Source organism: Xenopus laevis, chromosome 1S, assembly GCF_017654675.1.
Source record: "Xenopus laevis strain J_2021 chromosome 1S, Xenopus_laevis_v10.1, whole genome shotgun sequence".
Classification (NCBI taxonomy): domain Eukaryota; kingdom Metazoa; phylum Chordata; class Amphibia; order Anura; family Pipidae; genus Xenopus; species Xenopus laevis.
The window spans coordinates 149,269,645-149,295,491 of NC_054372.1; the positions used below are offsets into that span (position 1 = coordinate 149,269,645).

The 25,847-nt window shown below is 39.8% G+C and overlaps 1 protein-coding gene across 2 annotated transcripts in view; it reads right to left on the reverse strand.

Moving 5' to 3' along the window:
• rflna.L (refilin A L homeolog) overlaps positions 1–25,847 on the reverse strand; it is a 57,640-nt gene that overhangs the window by 25,840 nt on the left and 5,953 nt on the right. The window contains 2 exon segments of one of the 2 annotated variants that reach the window (NM_001092695.1): positions 9,475–9,831; positions 13,257–13,352. In NM_001092695.1, coding sequence (NP_001086164.1) covers positions 9,475–9,693 — 219 coding nt within the window. In that variant the 5' untranslated portion in view covers positions 9,694–9,831; positions 13,257–13,352. 2 annotated transcript variants of the gene reach the window in all.

A 25,847-nucleotide genomic window follows, 5' to 3' on the forward strand; every position in this document is an offset into this window, starting at 1 on the left:
GAAGGAGATTTTATAAATCAATCACCGTATAGAAATATTTCCTCATATTTCACTTCAGCGTGCTCTCCTAATGCTTCGGCCAGACAGTTTATTTGCCTCTTTACATTCACAGAAATATGAATTTGCTCTCCTCTTGAACCCAGCCGAATGTTTTTTTTAACAGTATAAATCTCACATTTATGAGGTTAACAAAGCTAAAGCAAGGATAGGTTTACAGCTCCTTCAAAAATAAACGACTAACGCAAACACTGGCACTGGAATATATCATATTGCATTTTTTAAAGAGGGGTTGAAAACAAGGTTACGGCTCCATGCGGTCTAGCACGGAGACACCTGTCATATTTGTACTATGTTCCTTTAAAGGAAGATTGGCATAGAAAGATAATCCTTTATCTGGGGAATTGTCATCAATATATATATACTCTCTGTGAGTAAATAAAGGATTTATTAAAGTTACAGTTTAACATTTCTGAGAACAAAATGAACAGTAAAACAATTGAGTGAAATAAAAGAAACATAATCAGTGGTCTCTTGTGGATCAGCAAAGCGATCAGAAAAGAAAATGGTCTATCTATTGCAGACCATTAGAAATAACTATCTTCACATCTAAAAGTCACATCTAAAAGTCCAAAGGGCTTAATTACTATGGGATAAATTGAGTGAAGAATAGGGATGTAGCGAACTGTTCGCCGGCGAACTAGTTTGCGCGAACTTCGACTGTTCGCGTCAGCCGCAAGTTCGCGAACGTCGCGCGACGTTCACCAATAGGCGTTCGCGTCAAAATCGTTCGACCATTCGACCATTCGATCGCTAAAATCGAACGATTTTCGTTCGATTCGAACGAAAATCCTTCGATCGAACGATTAAAATCCTTCGATCGTTCGAATCGAACGATTTTCGGATGTTCGAAGTTCGCGAACAGTTCGCAAACTGTTCGCATTTTTTGCCGGTGTTCGCGAACGGCGTTCGCGAACACATACTCGGCGGTTCGCTACATCCCTAGTGAAGAATAGTAGTAAGTAGTAAGTACAGGTTTTCCTTTGTGTGTTATACTTATAACTACTCATTTGTGGTAGTCAGTATCTATGAAATTGGCAATCATGGCACAACATACTCTGGGACAACCACAGCATTGCAAAACTGTAGCAACTTTTGCACCATGATACAAGTCTGGACTGGGATTAAAAATAGGCTCTGGTATTTCAACTACAGAGAGGCCCACTAAATAATGACTGTCTACAGTATCTTACAGCCAGTGTCCGACTGGGACACCAAAGGCCCAACAGAAAGATTTAGACCAGGGGCCCACTCTCAATATTATTATTCTTCCTCTCCTCACTCAACCTCTATTCTCCTAGTCTCTTTTCCTTACATACTATGATCTATTATTCCATCTATTTAGCCTTTTTGTTCTCATAAAACACTGACACCTGGTATCCCAGTGGGCCAGTCCGACACTGCTTACAGCAGCCACTCTGGCATTTGCCAGAGCCCACAGATTGCTGTTCGGGCCTGCCATGATAGATACATCAGGAACTACAGCAGGAACAGTTCTCCGGAGCTTGCAGTTATACTGGAATGTTGGATAAGAACATTGTATTGTGGCCACAAACATGGCCATTTGTGCTGACTTTGTATAAAATGCACACAATTAATGAATGAGCCCTTTAGTTTCTTGGAGAGATTTGCCACCTGGCAGAACTGCTTCAACAATAATATGTACTGTCCTATCTGCCAGCCTTATAAACTGAAAAATGTGTACTTTTATCAGACCCAAGTTGCCTTTGGCCACTTTTACAGTATTGAAAATACTTCGAAATTCGAATTCAAAAAGACCAACCGAAGTGAAGTCAAAGTTTTTTTTGGGTTGAAGAGGTCCATAATCGGCCGTATTCGAATTGTACGATCAAAGGAATAACGCATTAGATCAAATTCAAAGTTTTTCCCCCAAAAAACGTTGTTTTCCACCAATCCACCAATTGACTCCATATAGGTTCTAGGAGGACCCCATAGGCTAAAACAGCACTTCAGCCGGTTTTAGATTGCGAATGGTCGAAGTGGAAGTTTTAAAGAGACAGTACATGATAAATTTCGATATTCGAATTTCGAAGTGTATTCAAATTTGAATCGAAGTCGGACTATTCCCTAGTCAAAGTACACAAAAATAGCTCAAAATTCTAAGTTTTTAACTTTGAAAATTCACCTCGACCTCTGATAAATCTGCCCCTAAGTGTTAACTTTTAACAAAAAACATTGGTGATCTTTCATGCTGTGGTGTAAATAGTACAACCACATCCATATTTATATTTAAATAGATATATTTAAAAAAGAAAAACGTTCTCAGACTGGCATTTCTGTGTGTATTTATTTTATACATGTTTATAACATATGAATATCTCCATGATAGATGTTTAATAATGTGGATAAGCATCATGCCTTTTGGCCTCTGAACCATTCCAAATCTAGGAAAGATGTATGAGTTGTATCCAAATCATAGCAAATGGGATGGATGTAAAGTCAAAAATAAAATGAAAATGAACATTTTCAAAGTGTTTCTGAACAAGTGCCTACATCCATGCTGCCTTTTCTGTAAAAAAACAAACTATATTTTTAACGTTTTCTTTATTAATAAAATTAGCTTCAAGCATCATTTTTACCAACAAGGCCTGTAAAATACTGGCCAGATGGCAGCCCTACTTGTAAGTGACTGCAATAAAAAGTGAATAGGAGAAATATTTTTAAAAATGTATTATTAGATTGACATTGATATGGTAATAAAATATTTCCACACAATCAGCAACAGATATAACCTCTTTATTTAGTAGGTTCACAGTTTTTTGCTATTTGCTATGTACCCCTATTGCTGTAACATCTGGGCAAAGGGCATCATTACTAGAGCAAAGCAGAAGGGATAAACAGTACTTAATCATTAAACTGCTGGGGAATTCCAAGCATAAAATGAGAAGTCAACACTGTAAGCTGCACAATATACCACATTATGAAAGGCAGTGGGGCTGATTTACAAACATAGGTGCTAAATGGAACAACTGCGGTTTTATCATCTTTCCCCCCAAGATGTAATAAAAAGAACTGCGTTTGGAGCAGGAGCAGTAACCCATAGCAACCAATAAGATCAAGGGATGCATCAAGTCCACTATTTTGGATTCGGCCAAACCCCCAAATCCTTTGCTTTGGCCGAATACCGAACCCAATCCGAATCCTAATTTGCATGGGTGGAAAAGGGGAAAACATTTTTTACATCCTTGTTTTGTGACAAGATTTTCCTGCCCACCCCTAATTTGCATATGCAAATTAAGATTTGGATTCAGTTAGGCTGGGCAGAAGGATTCGGCCGAATCTGAATCCTGCTGAAAAAAAGGGTGAATTGTGGCCGAATCCCGAACAGAATGCTGGATTTGGTGATTTCCTAATAAGATCATGGGAATAACTGCAGATGCCCTGAAGAAGTGACCCATGCAGTTATGAAACGCGTTGGCGGTTTTGTACTGAACATGTAGCACATCACTATAAGCTTTTAATCTGATGAAATAAAGAAAGACTCTGTGAGAGATTGCAGTGGATTCCGGGCACTGATTATTGTATATGTGTTAAACACAGCCTTGCCAAGTGGGACTGTCTGGGAACACGTTAAGGACCTCTGGGAAATAGGCCGGTGAGCTCCTCGACTCATTTATGAGTGAATTGTTAAAACTGCAGAGGAAGCAGACCATGTGGCTGCAGGGGGCCCAGGAGGTATAGGGGCCCCATGAGGCCCAAATCATGCTCAATTTCAACAACTATTAGTAAACCAGGACAACCTTTGGGGGCCCTAAAATTAATTTGTTGTGGGGCCCAGTAACATCTAGTTACATCACTGAATAAGATATCTGATTTAAACAGGTGACCAGTAAATGGTATGTGCTGGTTGTTATAGGTGATTAGTCAGTAGCAAACTTTATGCATTTTATTACAGTTGCACATATATTTGTTAAATAAGCCCTGATGTGTTCTTAAAGAAGAGCCTCAAAAATGCACATGCCCCAACTCCTGAATACTTGTATATTTGTTGTACTGTCCCTTCAGAAGACATAGATTTGCACAAGAACCTTCCATATCTTGAATTATGGTGGGTTAATGAAATACACAAGGGGCATGTTTACCAGCATTAACCACTGAAATGTTGTGCTACTAGAATGTCCACTATTTAACCACTCCAGGTAATAATGGAGGAAACACAGCCTGCCAGCTTTCATAGGGACAGTATGAGCTCTCCCGCTGAACCTACAAAGTCATTAGTTTCACTAGTATTTCATTATTATAAATGTGTTTGTATATGTAACAATAACAACATGCTCTGTTCTGCAGCAAAACATAATTCAACACAAGCTCCTTTAAATTGAGCATTGAGGGCCCCAAGACTCTACCCAGCCGAGCATTAAGAAGATCAGATGATCCGATCTGTCAGCAAGAAGCAAGAGCAGAAAAAAAATCATTGTTAAATATCCTTTCTGTGTTTCACATTATGATCACATACTTCTCATATTTTCATCTCACTGCTCCTTCCTGTTTTTCCTTTATTCCTGATGACAGGCTAGTAAGGAGGCCATTATAAAGAGATATGTAGGGCCCAGCAGGTTTTCTCATGAACTATTACAAAACAGGTTTGATTGCCTTAAAGCCAAAACACTAGAAGTGGATCAAAGAATGGAATTTAGAATTTCTGCTAACACGGAAATAACCCTCATGAGAAAATACATCTTTTTTTTTCTAAGCTAAAAATATAACATCAAATAAAAGAAAACAGTTGAAATCACTTAGTAAAGACAGATTGTAGACTTATCTTAGGATTGTTCCACAAAATAAAAACAACACTTGGCATATTATTCAGACCAGTGACTACTCACAATACATCCTCTTGCCTTTTGCCAGTTTAGTGTTATACTTCCAGTTTTGTTCAATTAAAGTCTTGAAAGAGAACCAAAACAAATCAAGCTACTGCAATGTGGTTGTTTCTTAAAAGGGCAAGGCCTGAACAGAGATGTAAGCAATAACAAATAACAATACAATAAAAGCCTTGCAGTTGATCTTTTTTTTTTTTTTTGGTTGCTAGGGTCAGCGGCCCTGACTACCGGGAAGCATTTTCAGCTGCATTAAATAAACCCAATAGGCTAGTTTTGGTTCCAATAGGATTAATTATATCTTATTTTGGATCAAGTACAGGGTACTGTTTTATTGTTACAGAGAAAAAGGAAATCATTTTTAAAAGAGTCACTTTTAAAAGAGTGTAGGAGAGGCGGCCATTCTATATTTCAAAGATATCTAAATAATGGGTTTCCAGATAATGGATCCCATACCTGTACCTGCATGGGCACCTGTACACATTCTTGACAGGTGATCAATTTTTATTCTTGGAACAGGCACATGAGCCTGTGTTATTTTCTTTCAAGATATTACTTTTAATTTAAGGTTTCAGTGGAGCCTTCCTATGAACCTTCTCACTGCTATGACAATATACCTAAATTTATTAGATGTGGGCTGCCATGTTCAAGCTCTTGGCAAAGTTGCCTCGTTTGTGTTCTATAGCCTGTGCATTGGCAGCAAAAATACTTAATTCGCCTGAAAACGCAAATGAATTAATAAAAAGTGTGTTTATGGACTTTGGAGATTTTTATGGGGCCAAACAAAAGAGGAAATGACCTTGCAGTGGCAGCCTTACCTGAAGGATTTATAGTGGTCTGGTTTGGCAAGACCATGTTAATTACATGAATAAAAAAGGGAGGGCAAATGTTCTTTTAGTGCTGTACACAATGGGAAGACAAAAGGATTTGCTAAAATCTGTGTCCCTCGTGAAGCCTAAAATGAACCTTCTTGGCTGTGAGCATTGGTGTGCTGTCCAGAATTCTCAGCCACTAACAGGTGCTCCTTGGCTTTTTCAAATGTGCCTTTTGAGAGGGGGTTAGCTATCCATGATAGCTTGAAGCATTTGGATCAGACACAACAACAGTGCCAATAGACACAACTACACCATATGACAGCAAAAGAAGGTAACACATGAGATGACTAATTATCTTAACCAACAGAACGGCATTCAGCCATGTCTTACCATTGACCATAAAAGACCAATATTAAGGCACGTGTAACCCCCCACAAAATGTAAACAGTGAACAGACTCTTTGGAATCTTTGCATAAATGCCACTCAGGTTGTTAAAAGGTTAACAATTAGGCTGCAGCATCCCCTTAATCACTTAGAAATCCTTCTCCTCCTCTAACTTACTCTATCCCCTCCATCAAGAATTTACTTTGGTTGTTGGATCATGAGCATGCTCAGTTCTTCTCAGATCAGATTACTAAACACACCCTCCAGTCTAACAGCCAATGAAGAGATAGCATTGCTGGTTCCTATCAAAACTCTAGCTATCCTATTATTTCTCCTAAACACCTCTCCTGAGCTCATCTTAACCATTACAGTGCACAACCCCAGCAGAACCTTTTATCAAAGTATGTTGTGCCTGTGTAAACCTGCATTCTGCATTGCATTTTACTCAATGTTACTGATGATGTGTCAGAGGGAAAATGACCGCCTGCTGAAATATGCTATTTGTTTTAAGAAAATGTGATGGCACTGGCAAATGGAGGGGGTATATGCAGTACATATGATGTGGCTTGGGTGAGGAAGATATGCCCAACTTATAATCATGGTAGGAAAATGTTGGCTTAACGTGTCCTTTAAGTAGACACGACATTCTGCTAAATATTAAAATACTCTTTGCATAGTCTGCTTTTCGTAATGAATTTTATTGATAATGAATGAGATGTGCCAAATAAATTGGAGATTGCACAACAATCTCTGCCACAGGTGAACATAGATCTTGCTTACAGAAAGCATTCCATTATATAAAGAAACTAGGAGTATTCTCGCAAACGTCTTGGTAAAGCCGGCTATGCAAACAAAAGGTAGAAGTGCAGCAACTGCTGAACTGCCAAAGGATGTCTGTAATGGCCAAAGGTTACCCATGCCTGTTTCAGACCTTCAAACTGGAGGCTGTTATATTATTTGGCTTACTTGTAGAATGTAAAAATGTACCTCTACTGGTCACTAAGATTTGGTTTTTCCAGCTGTCTATGGTGAACAATGGCCTAACTAGCAGTTAGTTATGTGCCCTATTGTACCAAACCTTGGAAAAGATTAATTTTTGGTAAATAAGTCAGAACCACTAATGACCCCTAGTGGATGCAGGGTATGCTACCCCTATTAATATGACCTGGGTGGTGAATGCCTTAGGACGGTGAATGAGTAAATCATTATAGCAGCTCCCACATAAATGCAAGACAAAAGAAAACACATTTCTTTTGGATCATAAGATAATGAACAATATAGTAAAAATTCATGGACATCTCCCATTACACTTCTGTTTAATCCCATCTAATATTCTAGCAGTGATAATTATTTTTAAATGCAAAAATTCTACAAGGGATTCATTATAAGGAAACCCATTATCTGGAAAGCTCTGAATTACAGAAAGGCCATCTCCCATAGACTCCATTTTATTCAAATAATCCACTTTTTTAAAATTATTTTCTTTGTCTCTGTAATAATAAAACAGTACATTGTACTTCATCCAAACTAAGATATAATTAATCCGTATTGAAAGCAAAACCAGCCTATTGGGTTTGTTTAATGTTTATTATTTTCTAGTAGGTTTAAAGGGGTTGTTGACCTTTAAACTAACTTTTCGAAAGTGGTATTCTGAGATTGTAATTGGTTTTCATTTTTCATTATTTGTGGCTTTTGAGTTATTTAGCTTTTTATTCAGCAGCTTTCCAGCTCCCTATTAAAACAAGGGTCCAAATTATCCTAGCAACCATGCATTTATTTGTATAAATAACTGGGATATGGAACAGGAGAGGGCCTGACTAAAAAGATGAGTAATAAAAAGTAACAATAACAATAAATGTGTAGCCTTACAGAGCATTTGTTTTTAGATGGGGTCAGTGACTCCCATTTGAAGGCTGGAAAGAGTCTGAAGAAGAAGAAGGCAGATAATTTAAAAACTATAAAAAAGAAAAAATGAAGGCCAATTGAAAAGTTGCTTAGAACTGGCCATTCTATAACATACTAAAAGTTGGTGTAAAGGTGAACCACCCCTTTAAGGTATGAAGATACAAATTACAGAAAGATCCATTATCACGAATCCCCAGGTACCAAGCTTTCTTGATAACAGGTCCCATACCTGTATATACGCTTTTATATTTCTTACTTCAAAAGAGAAGCATGTAGCAAAAGCTGTCCAAAAATGTTACATTCTGCAGTTCAAAGTCAAGTGCCTGCAGTGCCAAATCCTTTCAGATGTGTTACTGAGTACAGAAAACTTGCCCTGTGGTATCTGTAGCCTGCTGACATACTTCAAACCCCTTTTAATCATTATCCTGTAACTGGTGCAGCCTTACATCCTCAGTGGAAAGCTAGAGACTTAATGATATATGATGGTGGGGCGCTCGGCATTTGAAAGCATTCAGTAACCGCATACAAAGAAGATGTTTCATATTGCATTAGGCTTGCTTACGGGAAGGAAATGAACAAACACTGAATTTTGAAAGAGCTTTATATCCAAACAAGTACCTACTTCATCTTCAGGTATTTACAAAGTTCTGAAAAATATGAGTTGTGGAGCACCTTATCGGGCATATTTGCAAAAACTGTGAAAATCGAGTTTGCCACAGTTTTCTAAAGGGGAACTTTACAGATCTCTATACATTTGTATATACAAATGAAACACTGTAATCCTCCGATCAAAAACAAAATATTTGCACTCCTTATATACTAAACACTAAAATACTATACACTAAAATCAAGTTGATTCTTTACAAAAAAAGAAATAATCGAGCAAAAGGAGGACATGGAAGGACTGGTGACAAGACACTATGTCTGGGGAAATTCTTTGCTGGATTTCCTTGCATATGTGATATTAGGCAGATCAGTTTATCTCCAGGTCTCTAGCAGCAATTTGCAGTTGCCAAAAAGTTGTTTACAGAAGTTCATAAAACATTTAATGTAAAAAAAAAAACCTGTATATATAAATTCTGAAGGGGTGTATATCAGTCCTGCAACCTAGCCTAAAGAACTCCCTCTGTTCTTATATTGGAGACATCTCTGCTCTTTTTCCAAAATAAACCAAATTTGTAAAAATAAATATTACTTCCCTAATTTAAGTAATTAAATGACTTGCCCTAGGTCACCACCCCAGTGCTGGGATAGCTGTTGATAATGAATAAACCTCAAACCAGATGTTTTACTGGCAAAAATATCAAGCCTATCCCTCTTCAGTAAGTACATTTTGGTGCTACTGTTGATGGAGCAATGGTTTTTTTTTTGCTTTTACAAAAGCTGGCATTTGAGGCATTATCTAGAACAGGATATTAAAGTACAAATAGTAAAGTGAAGCCAAATGGTATTAAGGAAAAAAGTTCCTTACCACTTTGCCCTCCTTGATGTCCTTCCTGTAGCCATAGCCTGGGTAATTTGTTGGTGTGCTGCTGCACTCAGCTCTACCTTCAGCAATTCCAGGTGAGATTGAGTAGAAAGGAGGACTGGGGCTCGGTGGAAGACCAGAATCTGGACTGTCCAGCAACCCTTCCCTGCTCTTCTCCTTCAAGCTGTCTTCCATTCCTTGCAAATGCAGGTGACCTACCATGTCTGGCAGAACGAGAGCAAACTCCCAGGAAAACCTGATCCAATTCTTGTATATTTCTTTCACGGGAGGGATTTACAGATCACACACAAATCTGGTTGCCTCCTAGTGTGCACATTCAAGACTTTCCTCCAGCAGGTCCTAGGATTAGGAATAAAATTATCATTAATGAAGCAAAGAAATAACACTGAAGTCATCAAGAAGACAAGAGAGAGGAGTGTGCAACCTACAAATGGAGGGCTAGCTTTAGGTGGTGTTTACTCAAACTGCATTGCATTCGGGTGATTTTTATGAACTGTGTACCCTTAATTTAAAGGGAATCTGTCATGATTTTTATGATGTAGTTTTTATTTCTAAATTACACTGTTTACATTGCACATAAATTACTCTACGATATAAAATGTAATTTCTGAACCAATAAGTGTATTTTTATTAGTTGTAATATTGGTATGTAGGCAGCCATCTCAGGTCAAAAAAGGGCCATAACTTTAGAATGGAACTGCTTTCTGGCAGGCTGTTGTTTCTCCTACTCAATGTAACTGAATGTGTCGCAGTGGGACCTGGATTTTACTATTGAGTGTTGTTCTTAGATCTACCAGGGAGCTGTTATCTGGTTACCTTCCCATTGTTCTGTTGTTAGGCTGCTGGGGGGGAAGGGGTGATATCACTCCAGCTTGCAGTACAGCAGTAAAGATTGACTGAAGTTTATCAGAGCACAAGTCACATGTTTGGGGGCAGCTGGGAAACTGACAATATGTTTAGCCCCATGTCAGATTTCAAAATGAAATATAACAAAATCTGTTTTTCTTTTGAGAAACGGATTTCAGTGCAGAATTTTGCTGAAGCAGCACTATTAACTGATGTGTTTTGACATGACATGACAGTATCCCTTTAATGCAGTATACCACATCACTATCTGAACACATCCCTGACCATTCTGGTTTTATTATTCATAAGTTTAGTGCCTGCAATCCAAGTTGTCAATAAACCTTGAAATCCAGCTTGATCTGGTCAATAAGAGTAAGATTATTTGGTGTGGGGGTGGAAGTAATACATACCTACTGCCGTAGATATTTTTGGAACTCTGGTTTAATGGCTAGTGTATCAATGTTTCCATGTTTAGGAACTAAGGACGCCCTGTCTAAATGTTAGACCACATCTAGGAGTTTGAATGAAAACAAGGAATAATGGAAATTTATCGTGGAATATATATTCGGACCACAAAATGGCTTAAAATGAGAAAAAAACTTGAAATGAGGGTATGTAAAACTGAGGTTTCACTGTATGTGGCTATACATGTCCATATTTACTGCATGGATATATATATATGTGTGTGTATGCTTGACAGTATTTTGCTATCATAATTTCTAGCCGACACTCACTAAGCTAGTGAAGGCCCAAGCACACACCTTATAGAAAGTAAATTGCGCATGTGATGTTACAATCCTTTGAATGTAGCCTATGTGTTTAGCTATGTGTTGGCCCCTGTGTCATGTTCTGTGCTATTTGTGGTGAATACATATTTTAGTTTGCCATTCCACTGAATCCAACACAGCAGGCTAGAGTCTCCTACCCAGGAAATGCCTGAGCTTCTATCAAAATATGGATATTTCTCAAGTCTATCTGTGACCTCTGCAACACTGTATGAGCATCTTGTATTTCAGGGTTGCTGCCATTTTTACATTTCTGCAGTCCATTGTATATCTGTCACATTGTTTACCCCATTGTCTTTGACTCACATGTTTCATATACGTTGAAGGGCTGTCCTTAATAATGGCAGAGCCAGGGGTCTATTAAATAAATACAGTACAACTGACTGATGTTTCAGCCCTTCAGCTGTTCAACGGCAACTCCCAGAAATCCGCCAGTGGTCGCTAGGAATCGCCCTAGATCTCTCCCACGTGAACCAAGTCAATTTCAAAACAGATTAGAAATCACTGACGTTTTTGTAACAGTTTGTGTATATCATAAACCGTGAGCTGTAAACTAACGACTAGTTGTAGTACTACAACTCCCAGCATCCTCTATTAAGAGAAATCAGTTCAAAGAGCACAGGATGGATTTCCCTGAGCTTCATACTTCACAAAGCCTTCCAAAGCTTCTGATATGCACAGTCCTATCCCCTCACATGAGCCACTAGCAGGGCAGCTGAGGCTGAGCAGAATGAAAGACTCACATTTAGTGAACGTACACAATGAATCTTTTGAGATTGACGCAGGAAGAGTGGCTGCTGATGTACAGCTAATGAAGGCTAGATTGCAAGCTTACATTACAGCAGGAAAGAGCAGAGCTATGCACTACTTGTTTTTATGTGCACAATCACATATTCATTTAGATGTACAGTACATTAAGATGTATACAGAGAGTGAGCAAGAGACTGTAGGTAATATTTGCAGTAACAGTAGCAGCTTTTAGCATTTTCTTTTAACTTTGAGCTTATTATGCCATTTTATTTGGCAAAGTTAACCTGATAACGGAGCCTTGATTAAACATGGGTATGGTAGTTAACAGCAACTGGCTCCCAAGCACTTTCTGTGGTTCCTTATTGCCCTTTAGCGTTCTGTGTGATCCATGTGGTTTTCTGAAAGAGTTACATATTCAGTGGATACATATTTATACAGTATTCAACCTGCAAAAGGGTATTTTGAGCTGGCACTGAAGTGGAAACAGTGGGGTTTATGGCAAAATGTAAAATTCCAACTCAGTGTTCCCTTGCAGGTTCTCTAACCTCTCTCCCAGAACATGTGCACCTAACAAAACAGATTATCCTGCACTGCAAAGTGCCTCTTTGTGAGTCAGACATGCCTGCAAAGTATTATTTTCCATCTGACAGACAGCGTTGAATTGAACTTCAACCTGGGGCAGTCCAGCTCTCACTAATCTCCTATTCCCAGGCGGCAGCTGTTCCAGGTCAGCAACAGCCACAGAGCTGCAGGTAAAACACCTCTGACCCCTGCAGTTGCCCATTTCTGACCTCTTTTCATCACTTGAGACTACAGTGAATATTCAGTATGCCCTGATTTATACAGCTGTCAGCTGTTGTGCACAAGTTATAGGCATCTGAATCACATGCAACAACAGTGCAGTATATATACAGTATATTTATGCCACAGATTCCCACCACACAGCAACAAAACCACTCTCCAGGCACCTTTCCATCTACCTCCCGAATGGGGTGAAACTTGGCTATTTCAGGTCCAATGAATGTGACCAGTATATGAGCCTAGAAGGCATAGCTAGCAGGGTGACATATTTAACTGGCTAAGTGTAGAAATCGCCAATGTGTGTCATTATATGGAGTCCCCTCACTAAAGGTGTTTTACAGACCCCCAGCAGGAGGTGGGCTCCCCACAACTAGGAGCTTCTCCTATAACTGTTAGTTGTATAGTTTAACAGCACTTAGTATAAATTGGCCTTACCCACTATAGGGAGCTTAGTGGTAAGTGACACACAGCATAAAGGTAACACACTCATGACAAAAAAGCAGCTCTGTACAGGTTTCTCCACACTGGCCCCCCAGATGTTCCTGGAGTTGGAGCGACATGAGGGGAGAATAAGTCACTTACTGTGCTTTGCGCCTCTCCTGCCGCCTCCGTCTCTCCACACTGCAACGTCGCTGCGATTTCTGCAAAAAGTTCCTGCTCGCTTCCCCCGGGCTCCCCTCAGCAGCAGCAGCAGCAGCACATTCACTAGATCTGGACGCAGTCCAGCCCCGCGCACAGGCTGCCTATTATTGTGTGGCTTTTTTTTCTTGCCTTCATTCAAGGCAGCGGAGGGAGGGAGGCGCATGGGAGGGGGAAACACACAGCTGATCTGCAAATGTCAAAGTCGCTTCTTGTGAGAGCGAGAGACTGCAGCTGGCTAGGAAACCTGAGTCTCCCCCAGTACCTGAGCAGCAAAGGCACCAAGTAACCTGTGCCCCGCAGTGTTCCTCGCTTATAATAACCAGCAGGGCCGCCATTAGAAATCACGGGGCCCCGTACAACAAAATTTTTGGGGCCCCCTGGGCCCCGCCCACACTGACGACCAAGCTCCGCCCCATATCCCGCCCACATCGCAGTTAAAAGACCACACAGACATCAGCGCTAAAAAAGTAACCCCCCCCCACACAAGTTGTAAAAAGCTATTGATGGTCAGGGCCCCCTTATAAAAAAAATGTAAAAAAAACTAAAAAATAAACAAACATTGGTGGCAGGGGCCCCCTTCTAAGTTAAAAACAAATTGGGGCCCCAAAAAAAAATTTGAAAAAAAATTAATTTTTTTTTGAAAAAAAAAAAAACATTGGCGGCAGGGGCCCCCTTATAAGTTAAAAACAAATTGGGGCCCCAAAAAAAAAATTTGGAGAAAAAAAAATTTTTTTGAAAAAAAAAAAAATGGTGGCAGGGGCCCCCTTACAAGTTAAAAACAAATTGGGGCCCCAAAAAAAATTTAAAAAAAAAATAATTTTTTTTTGAAAAAAAAAAAAAAACTGGTGGCAGGGGCCCCCTTACAAGTTAAAAAAATTTGGGGCCACCAAAAAGAAAATTAATTTTTTTTTTTAAAAAAAAACCCAAAAAAAAACAATGGTGGCAAGGGGCCCCTTACGAGTTAAAAAAAAAATTGGGGCCCTAAAAACAAAAGTTTTAAAAATAGAATATTAAAATAATACATTGGTAGCCAGGGGATTAAAAAAAAAAAAAACACAAACTGGTGTTCAGTAGAATTGAACTCATGGCTTCAGTACTTCAACTTCGCCTCCTTTCGTGACTTCGGGTCTTTTCACCGCTTCAGGACTTCGGCTTCGGCTGTTTTCGTGACTTCGGGTCTTTGCGCTGCTTCAGGACTTCGGCTTCGGCTGTTTTCGTGACTTCGGGTCTTTTCGGCGCTTCGTGACTTCGGGACTTCGGCTTTTTCCGTGACTTCGGGTCTTTTCGTCGCATCGGCTTCGGCTTTTCGGCACTTCCGCATTCGGCACTGAAGAGGCAAGACGTACGGCTCGGGCGCTCGTAAGGGGGGCCCGGATCTTCAAAAAAATGCAGCGCTGTCGGGCCCCCCTTCATGCCCGGGCCCGGTACGCTTGTCCCCCCTGTCCCCCCCTGATGGCGGCCCTGATAACCAGTGAATGACATTCGCACTCCTTCCTAGAGCTGTGGCCAGTGATTCTTTCTGCAGCAGTCTCTCCTGCCTCCAAGTTGCTCCCTCACACACTGCTGAAAGTCCTGGTACCCCTGTAATAGTCATTAAAAGGAGACATAACTGTATAAGTCTATAGGAAGAATCCTGAGGTAAAGCACACAATAGGTTTGGGTCATATTAAAACACCCTGGTTAAGGTGAGAGAGACGTATGTTTGGGAATATACTCTACTTTTCCATACAGTGTGTTTCATGGTACTGCTGTCTAACCCTATCTTAACCCTATATGAATTGCAGGTCAATATATATATATATATATATATATAAATGCAGTGCCCCCCCACGCACACATACCATAATAAGTAGTGTGCCAGTGTCATGTACAAGACACCAGTATACAGTATGTAACATAGCTCAGAAATGGCAGCTTCAGGTATATGCACTAGTAGTACAAACTCCTGTAGAAAAAGATGGTGGATGTAGAGCAGTGCCAGCTTTAACTATACTGCATTATTCATTGTAGGACTGGAATGCCTGGGGCCCAACACAAAACCTTTGGCCACAGGCCCATTCTCCAAATCATTTTTCCTTCTTTTGTCATTCACTTTCTTTATTCTTTTACTAATTTCACCTCAAACATTATTTTCAGTCTTTATATAGAAAAAGGGGCAATTGCTGGTGTATAGGCATACAAGGCAAATAGTTGGGTGAGCAGAAGAGCCCACTGACACTTGGGCCCACCATGAGTTTTTCTGGTATCCTGGTGGTCCAGTCCGTGTGAAATAAATACTGTGGCAACATTAATTGTGTCCCAAGGACAGTGGCATAACTAGAATGCACCAGGCCCCCCTGCAAAAAAATCTTGCTTGGCTTGTCACATTCCGACCCCCATCCTCCTGCTCACTTCCTGTCCATTCTCAGCCCTGCCCAAGTCACTCCTCCACTCCGCCCACTCCCCGCCCATCCTGTCCACTTCCGCCCCACTTGCGTCCCCCTTCCTCGTTGCAGGAGTGGCTAGGGAGGAGGGTTTTTTTTATTAGCTATAGAGGAAGCAGACCCCACAATCCAGGCCCCTCTGTTCCAGGCCCCCCACTGCAGCTGCGGGGTCTGCTTCCTCTATAGTAACGCCACTACCCAAGGACACATTACATTTAAACATATTTAAATTTAAAGATATTTTATAGTTTTTTATATTTACTGCGCCAGTGTCATATATACTGAAATAATGCCCACACAGAGGACAAGGTAAATAACGCAAGGGTGCTTAAACATTTTCATTGCAGCTGCTGGAAAATGAAAATTTAATATAAGCTTCATCATACTGAAATAAGAAACTCTATAAATGTAATCAATTAAGTATTCTGTTCTGTTTCAGAAATAATCAAGTATCTGTTTCTCTTCATTCTGTCTTCATGCAGGAGTTGGGTGTCAGATATTCATTGACAGTTAGATCCAATATATTTCATAGAGGGGCTTCCTTTCCTAACAGATGTATTACAGCTCACTGATTCCAGTACAAACAAAACAAAATAACTGCCTTTTACACAAATCCTGCATGTAGAGAGACAGGATTTCTGGTGATTTTGATAGAGTGAGCTCTAATACATCTTCTAGTCAAAAGGAGCCCCCCTATAAGATATATTGGATCTAACTGTAAATGAATATCTGACACCCAACTCCTGCATGAAGAGAGATAGTGAGATAAACGGTACAGAATATTTTCTTATTTCAGTATGCTAAAGCTTATATAAAATTTTAATTTTCGCAATAGTTCCCTTTTGAAGCTAGGGCCACACATGGGCTTCGGTGTGAACAGACTCGGTGGAAGAACCGCAAATCTCTGCATTCCTCTGTTCGCACCAAAGCCAATTCAGCACTTGCAAATGCAGAAAATAGAGGAAGATACTGCCCGTGGTAGGGCTAAAATCATCCAGAGTATTTCAGCTAGCTGATTTCGTCCTGGCTGAAATCCTCTGGCCAATTTCAGTCCCTGCTGGGGTAGTTTGGACTCTAGCAAACATTTTGCTGAAATTGCAAATTGGAGAGCTGCTGAATAAAAAACTAAATACAGGGAGTCTTTGAGTTACATACACCTGACTTACATACAACTCACACAGATGTGGGCTGTTACAATAATATACTATGGTTTGCTTGACTTTTATTAGCATTTAGCTTTAATAAACCACCTGCCCCAATACCCTCTGGTGTGTGCTGTCTACTGTTGAGCACAGAAGGGTTAAAATACATTTGCACAGAAAGGTAAAAAATAAATACTATGTTAAGACAAACATCTGTCTTGTTGCATTTAACAAGTAAATGTATATGTTTCAACTTACATACATATTCAACTTAAGAACAAACCTACAGAGCCTATCTCGTACGTAACCCAGGGACTGCCTGCAACTCAAAAACCACAAATAATTAAAAAAAGAAAACCAATTGAAGATTGTTTCAGCATATTATTCTCTACATCATACTAAAGTTAATTTAAAGATGAACAATTCCTTTAATTCCTGTGCCCCCAGCAATTGCAGGGCCTCTTTCCTCTGTAATTACTGCCCTGATTATGCTTTCAGCAACTCGCTGTGGCTGTGGGGTGGATTTCTCAAGCTTGGCGAAGCAGCTGACAGCTGCATTTAAATGGTTAATGCTAGCCACATGCTAAAGTTTGTGTCACATTGGCCTCAGATGCTATCTGAAACTCATGGGTTGGATCACTATGGGATTTACAGCAGTTAACAGGATTACTTAACAGAGTTATTATTATAAGAAAATTGGGATGTAATGAATCTGTAATAAGCTATATGTTTTCAAATGGGAAATCCACAGAAATATGTTTTTGCATAATGAAGGAAAATTTCAGTTTTCCAATATACATTAATTATACATTTGTCAATGGTTTTAAAATTATTTGTAATTGCCATTGAAAGTCATGTCTGTCTATCCTTTCTTCTCTGCTGGTTCTGACTATTGACATTGCCGGATTTCAATGTCGGGCGCCCCTAGGCCGCGCGGTCCGACCAGGCGGCCGCGCGGTCCGACCAGGCGGCCGCGCGGTCCGACCAGGCGGCCGCGCGGTCCTAGCGCCCACCTCACCTCCCCTTCCCAGCGTGCCGGCGAAAAAACGCCGGCGCAGCTGCTGTAATTGCATGGGGACGCACACATCCCCATAATGTGGCTGGGCGGCATGCCGCCCCTATTTTTTTGCCGCCCTAGGCCCCGGCCTATGCGGCCTTGCTGCAAATCCGGGCCTGACTATTGAAACAACTTATTAGACACCAGGTCTCCTCCCTCAAGGTCTTTTACACTTCTTCACAGGGATGTTAATGATGTTCTGCTAGTCAGAACCAGCAGTGCAAAGAATAGATTGGGACAGTCAGATACTTATTTCAGTCAGATACTTCTTTCAATATCCATTATTTTTACAACTCTAACACTACTGTTTCATGTATAATGTATACGGGAATGGGAAGTCACTTATAATTACATTAGCCTATGAAAATGAATGGAACTTGCAGTCTGTTTGTCTGTCTTCAGCTATGGCAAGATTCACGATCCATCTGTCCCTGAGAAAAGTCACCAAAATGAGGATGTCACATTATATAGAAACTCTATAGACACATGATCAAAGATTTTTAGTAAATTAAAGTGGGTAAAAAAACTTTTGGTAAGTTCTGAAGAGTACTATTGTGAGCAGCTTTTCAGTTGGTCCTTATAATTTTCAAAGGGGGGAGGTCACTGACCGTGGCAGCAAAAAAAAACTTTTTTATTGTTATTGTTTCTTTTATATTACTCATCTTTCTATTCAGGCACTCTATGCATCCTCCAATCTCTAATGCAACCCACTGCCTGGTTGTTAGGGAAAATTAGACCCTAGAAATGTGATGGCTCCTGAACAGAAAGTGAAATATGCAAAAAATAATGCAAAAGAAAATGAAGACCAATTGACTTTTCTCAAATATGACTGCATGCAGAATGCATGATTCCAAAAAGTTGATCTGCCCCTCAAGATAGCCTATATAGTGTCTTTTATATATACAATTGATGATCAGATTAATTAATGTTGAATATTTATTAAAACCAACACATTCAATTAATTTAGTAAATTATCTATTTTTAATCATGGATAAAACCTTGTTAAGTTATTAAATGACACCAAAATACACTGTGTTGGCCCTGCTCACAATTGCTTACAGTCTTCTTTCAGCCATATAATAGATTTGCAGCAGAGTATAAGTGAAAGTGACAGGATGAGCAGTGGAAGGGGGAATCAGCATGAACTTTGTTAGGTAAATATTTGCTGTAGATATGGTGATATCCACAAGGATAGAGGGAGGCATGAATAGGAATGAGCCTGGTGTGTGATCTCCATACACTCAGCTGATATGACAGACTAGGCTTCTACCAGTCACATTCCTCTGCATGGTATTTATTGATCGCACATGTTGAACTTGGCCCTTCTATTGCTGTCCTGGGGGATAGAGGAAGGAATTTTATACTTTGGCTCTGTTGTTTTTTAGAGTGGTTCATAGTCCTCACATTGAAAAGGCACCATATTTCAACATGAGAAATGGATTTATTTTTCTGTAAGTAAGGGCTATGCGGGCTATTCTGTGCAGGCAGTCTTATCTGCAATTAAGTTTAGCAAAATTTGGGAATAGCTTCTCCATGCATAAAATGAACTACTCTGTCAGCTTTTTAAGATTAATGTTTACCTATGGTTCCATTTAGTGTACTAATATAAAATGCTGTATAATTCTCTTACTGCAGCTAGTTATAGTAATGTACCTCCATGCTGTGCTCAGGAGCCTTTATTAACTTGTGCACTGGCCTGGCTAACAGGCTATACATTTAAATCAGAGGAGTTTTTATGTAATTGGTATAGAGCAGCTTGCAAATTTAAAAAAAAAATGGCCACCAGTGGTTCACTTTTACTTGTATAATAGGACCAGTGTCGGACTGGCCCACAGGATTACCCGGAAAACTCCTGGTGGGTGACCATTTGGCCTATTTCATGGTCATTCCCTATTTCTTTATGGGAACAAAGAGGCTTAATAATGGAAGAATAGAGTATAGTATGTATAGAAAAGAGACTAGGAGAATAAAGAGGTTTAGTGAGGAGAGTAGGAGAGTAGTGATGAGTGAATCTGTCCCATTTCGCTAAGCTGAAAAATTTGCGAAACTGTGGAAAAATTTGCGAAACAGCAAAATTTAGCTTAAGGCATTGGAGTCAATGGGCGTTTTTACGTGCAGCAAATTTTACACGCATGACAATTTTTCTCACTCCAAATGCATTAAAGTCGATTTTTCTTATGGACACTTTTTTGTCCTAATGGATTAAAATCAATTTTTTTTTATGGGCGTTTTTACTTGGCAAACTCTCCCGCAGCAAAATTTTGCCGCAGTTATGCACATTGTGAAATTCAGAATTTCACTGCGAATCCATGGCAGGCGAATAAATTCGCTCATCACTAGAGAGGAGGTATAATATTTTGGAAAATGGGACCTCGGTCTAAGGTTTTCTGGTGGGCCGCTGGCATCCCAGTCCGACACTGGATAGGACTGCTGGTAGTAAAAGGATGTACAGTAACAGTATCAAAATGGCTTTATTTCACTGGGGCAGGTATGAAAATGTCACTTATTTGGGTATTTTTATGCAATGATTCTTAGACATGTCAACTGTCCTGTCCTTGATTTTAAAGATATTAAAGAGGAGAACAGGAAAGGGGGAGCTAACCCCTCTATCAATGATATGTTCTTGCTGCTGGTGTGGATACAAACATATTGCATTATCTTATAGCCCACTCATGCTAACACAAGCCAGAGACTGCACCACAAGACAAAATATTGGCACACTCAGATAAAGTATGCCACTGTTACAGGGATTTCTTTTTAGTACGTCACCCCATTCCATGTTTAAAATGATCCAGATGTGCTCATTCTCCAGACTGATGCACTCTAATTTTAATACAAATAGCACACAAGTTTTTGAAGAATTATGCTCTAAACTGCAATTATTGATGCTGCAATGGGAAGGGATTGTTGTATGTTTTGACACTAACCGGAAATGCAAGAGGTTATTGTCAACTGAATATCAAAACTGACCTAAACATGGGCTGAGTCGGATCTCACTTAATATAGTTTCACCCTTAGTGCAACAATTAGAAATTGTTCTCTAAAGCAACGCACCAAATAAAGTATTAGGTGTTTGGCTGAACGAAATAGGAGTTCTAGTTATCATGGACAGTGTCGGACTGGGACACCAGGGGCCCACCAAAAACCCTTAGACCAGGGGCCCACCAAAAACGCTCAGACCAGGGGCCCACTCAAAGTATTCTTCCTTTACTTACTCAACCTCTATTCTCTTTTCTTTACATATTATAACCTATTATTCCATCTATTTAGCCTCTTTATTCTCATAGAAATAGGGAATGGCCATGAAATAAGCCAAATATTTAGAAGCATGAGGGCCCACTTACACCTTGGCCCACCGGGAGTTTTCCTGGTTTCCCGGTAGGCCAGTCCGACACTGATCATGGACATTTATTTTATTATACATTTGTTTTTTCTTTATATTTTTCCCCTCAAATTGAGGTTATGATATAAAGTGCAAATGTGATTTAGTATTCATTTAAATGTATTGTTTTTTCAAAAGTAATACAATTTCCAAAGATAGGTCAGGTGCAACACATAACCTTTACGTAATGTAAAGAAAAGAGCACATCCGTACAAATGTTGGCTCTGTGTATTTAACTAATTATTCCTCAACCATGAAAAAATAAACATTTATTACTTATAAAAAACCACAAAAAGTCTCATACAAAACTTCTCCATCTAAAAACTTTCAAAGTCACTTAGAAGTCAATGTCCTTTGCAATTGTTTCTTTGCTTTTAGCTTTTAGAGGTTTTTGGGGTTTTTTTTTGCTTTTATAATGCCTCATAATTTCTTAAGTAATATTCTGAGGTTTTTGTATATTTATTTGGATTCGTTCTGCATTTTTATTTACTGCTTTTTATATTTAGATCTTTAAATAAAAGTCATGGTTAAAAAAAAACTCTAATGCTACATAAATTAAAGTTTAAAAAAAATAGGCCTCCCAGTTTTTTAAAAAAAAAATCATTTTGACATTAAGGGACACATAAGGGTCAAAGTGAAAATTCAAATTAAAAAACTTAGAATTTCAAAGCAATTTTTGGGTACTAAAATTTGATTTGGATGGAAAAAACTTTGAAAATTCGATCATTCTATAATCTAAGTACTGTATCTTTAAAAAAACTTTGACTTCGACCCTTCGCCACCTTAAACCTGCGGAATAGCCTATGGGGGACTTCCTATAACCTATATGAGTCTCTGGCTACGATTTGAGAAGTCTAAGTTTTTTTTGTAAAACCATTCGAATCGTTCGAATTGAAGGATTTAATTGTACGATCGATTTTAATTCGATCAAAAACGGCCATATTCCATCGGAAAAAAACTTTGACTATCGTGCTACTAAAATTCGATGGTCGAATTTCGAAGTATTTTCACTTCAAAATTCGACCCTTAGTAAATGTGCCCCTTAATAAGGATCTTCTGTGCATGTGCCGAAAGTCACGAAGTTTCCGAAAAAAAAGATTGGAAACGTCGTGACTTTCGGGCGCATGCGCAGTAGCTCTGTACCGGCAAATGTGCCCGAAAGTCACAAAGTTTCCAATCTTTTTTTCGGAAACTTCGTGACTTTCAGCGCATGCACAAAAGATCCTTACCAGTAAATGCCTTGTACTGCGCATGCGCCAAAAAATGCTGGTCAAAGCAGGAAGAAGCGAGCTCGGGAGAAAATGGCACCCGTGAACTCGGCAGGAGAGGACCTGCGCCGAGGGGTAAGGTACAAGTTCGGGGCATTTCCCCGGGGGGGAGCAGGGCCTACACAGGGGAGGGTTTTTTCCCCGTACAGGTTGACTTCTCCTTTAAAGGGGTAGTTCACACTTAAGTTATCTTTTAGTATGTTATAGAATGACCAATTAATTATAAGCTTTTCAATTGACTTAATTATTTTTTATTTATAGTTTTTGAATTATTTGCCTCTTTCTTTTGATTCTTTCCAGCTTTCCAATGAAGGTCACTGACCCCATCTAAAAAAACAAATGCTCTGTAAGGCTACACATTTACTGTTATTGCTACTTTTTATTCCTCATCGCTCTACTTAGGCCCTCTCCTATTCATTTTCCAGTCTCTTATTCAAATCAATGCATTGTTGCTAGGGTAATTGGGACCCTATCAACCAGATTGCTGACATACTGGAGAGCTGTTGAATAAAAACTAAATAACTCAAAATCCACAAATAATAAAAAATGAAAACCAATTGCAAATTGTCTCAGAATATCACTCTCTACATCATACTTAATGTTAATTTAAAGGAGAACAACCCCTTTAAAGAGCTTTAGACAGCACCCCCATAACTTTAAGGCTGGGTCAGATCTCTGTGGACCAGTGAATAAGGCATTGAGTAGAGGAATGAAGATGGAGCATTTCAGAGGTCGGTGTTCTACAACAGAATGCCCAGCTGTTGGCTGCTTCACAAGAGCTGACACGCTTGTATAAATGCAGATGACAATTCTAGCATGGGATTTCAGGGTACATAATGATAAATCTTTCTTCATTTAACAAGGAAGAAGAAGCAAAGGTTATATTTTCCATCAGGCATTTACATATTTCTTTCTGGCTAAGTAAAATGCTGGAATAACAAGCTTTTTTTTCTTGGTCTTGAAACCATCTGTCATTGCAGTGCATTACAGTAAATGTGGATGCAATGAGTGGAATGCTGGATGCTGAATGGTATAAAGAAAGTGACTCTTTATCTCCCCCTCTGTTCTCCCAATGGTCTTTCCAGTAAGTTACTGGTGTCCCCTTTAGTCTGCAGGTTGGTGGGGATAGAAAACAGTAGGCATGCTTGGGCAAGGCAGATTCTAACTTGTCCTGCTTCATGCTTGGAGTATAAACATGCAAAAAGGGTAGCTGAAGAAGGGCAGTTGGTGCATATGGGGGTTCATTTGGCAGAAGGGCAGGAAGAGTGGTAATACAGGAGTATACATATTCCTGCTTCACAGTGAGTTACAAAGTCATCTGATTTAGATGTTGGGAGGGCAAATGTGGTTTTATGCTGCTGTAGGAGCCAATAAATAAGGGTAGATGTGTGGCTGGAGCAGCATTTACTGGCTCAGTTAGTGATGACAGCTATTAAATAGTTGTTTTGGGGAATACTACTGTGCAGCAAATGTTCCACTGACTGGTTCCTGCGGTGCTGTTACAAAAAAAACAGTTTTAATGGAATTACACCTCTTTAATAATGAATGATTTTTTCCCTCTAAGGCTAACTGTTTTAATGGAGCTTTAATGGCACATCACTTTGTGACACAAACTCCCTTCTTCTCTTACCAATTTTGATTACATGGTGACACTTGGCTAGGCTGTCAGCCTAATGCTAACTGAGGTGTGTGTGTAACTTCAGTGCATATGAATGCAAAGGGCCACATAAGTCAAAGGCAGAATATAAGTATTTGGTCTTTAGTACCCCATGCCCCATTGTGTGGTGTCTATTAAATCTATGTGCCTAACTCAGCAACAGACCATGCTGTCTATCTATCTATCTCTCTCTCTCTATCTATCTATCTATCTATCTGTCATGGTCGGCACCCAACACCAGAACAGATGCCAAGCACCCTGGTCTCGGCTCGTACTTCACCAGTTAAGTGACCGCCTTTGGTCTCGGGAGGAGCCCTCGGCTTACTCAGATGCCACCTGGACTTAACGAGAGGTGCAAGGCGTAAGTTCTGGCAGTCAATGGGGCACGACTGTTTACAAGGATGCTGGAAGATAGGAAGCCACCAGGAACCAACAGGCCGGGCCAGCACAAGCAGTTAGAGTAGTCAGACAGGCCAGAAACAGGATTAGAGATCGTAGAATAGTCGGAGAACAGGCAAGGTTTCAGGATTGGAGAGGTCAGAGTAGTTTCAGGCAGGCAAGGTCAGGATTGGAGAGGTCAGAGTAGTAAGCAGGCAGGCAAGGGTCAAACACAGTAAATCAAACAGGAATCACACGAACAAACACCCAGGAACGAGCTAATTGAACCTAACAATGGGCAAGGTCCTGTAATCTAAATGGGCTTTATATACCTTTGAATTTCACGCCAATTGCGCGCTGGCGTGATGACGCCAGCGCGACTGCGTCTTTAAATGACGAACGTGCGCTCAGCGCGCGCCCTAGAGGAATTCGGCACAGGAGAAGGAAGCAGCGCGTGGACCCCGCTGCCGCTAGACCACCAGGGTAAATTCCTTACACTATCTATCTATCATCTATCTATCTAATCATCTATCATCTATCTATCTCTCAAAGCAGCCTAGTTTAATAGAAAAACCAACACGAAAAATGCATTTTCCAGATGTTTTTAGTTCTACATGAATCAGCAAATATATCAGGAGAGATTTCCCCTTGTTAGTATTGCAACCAAGGGAATTTCTGCTACAGACCTTTCACGTATTTACTAGAAAATGAAGAGCAGTCCTTGTTAAACCTCAGCTTCACTTAGTTAGTCAGTTGGGGTCACAAGAGAGACCAGCAGGGAATCCCACACACTCTCTACAGAAAGCTGGAGTGATTTGTATTTTCAGGACACAGAGAACATGTCTGATTCACAAATGTCAAACAGCCAACAACCCACGCAGAGTAACCCAGATGAATGGAGTACCTCTGCCCTGCTCTCTGAAATAGCAACTCACATGGTGCAGTGATAAAGGGCTAGATTCTGTGGGATTGTCCATTTCCTCCACACAAAAAACAGCTTATCTGAAAATGCCAGGAACAGTGGAAAGGTCAATATTTCCATATGATTTAGTCATTATTAGCACCTTGTCCTGGTTATAGTACAAGAATTATTAACTAAAGAACCATTACTATTATATTTCCGGTTGCATTTTTATGAAAATATAAGTATTAGTAACTACATATGAAGTTATATTCTACAATGTATTAGGAATTATATACATATACATTTGTTTCAGCACATTG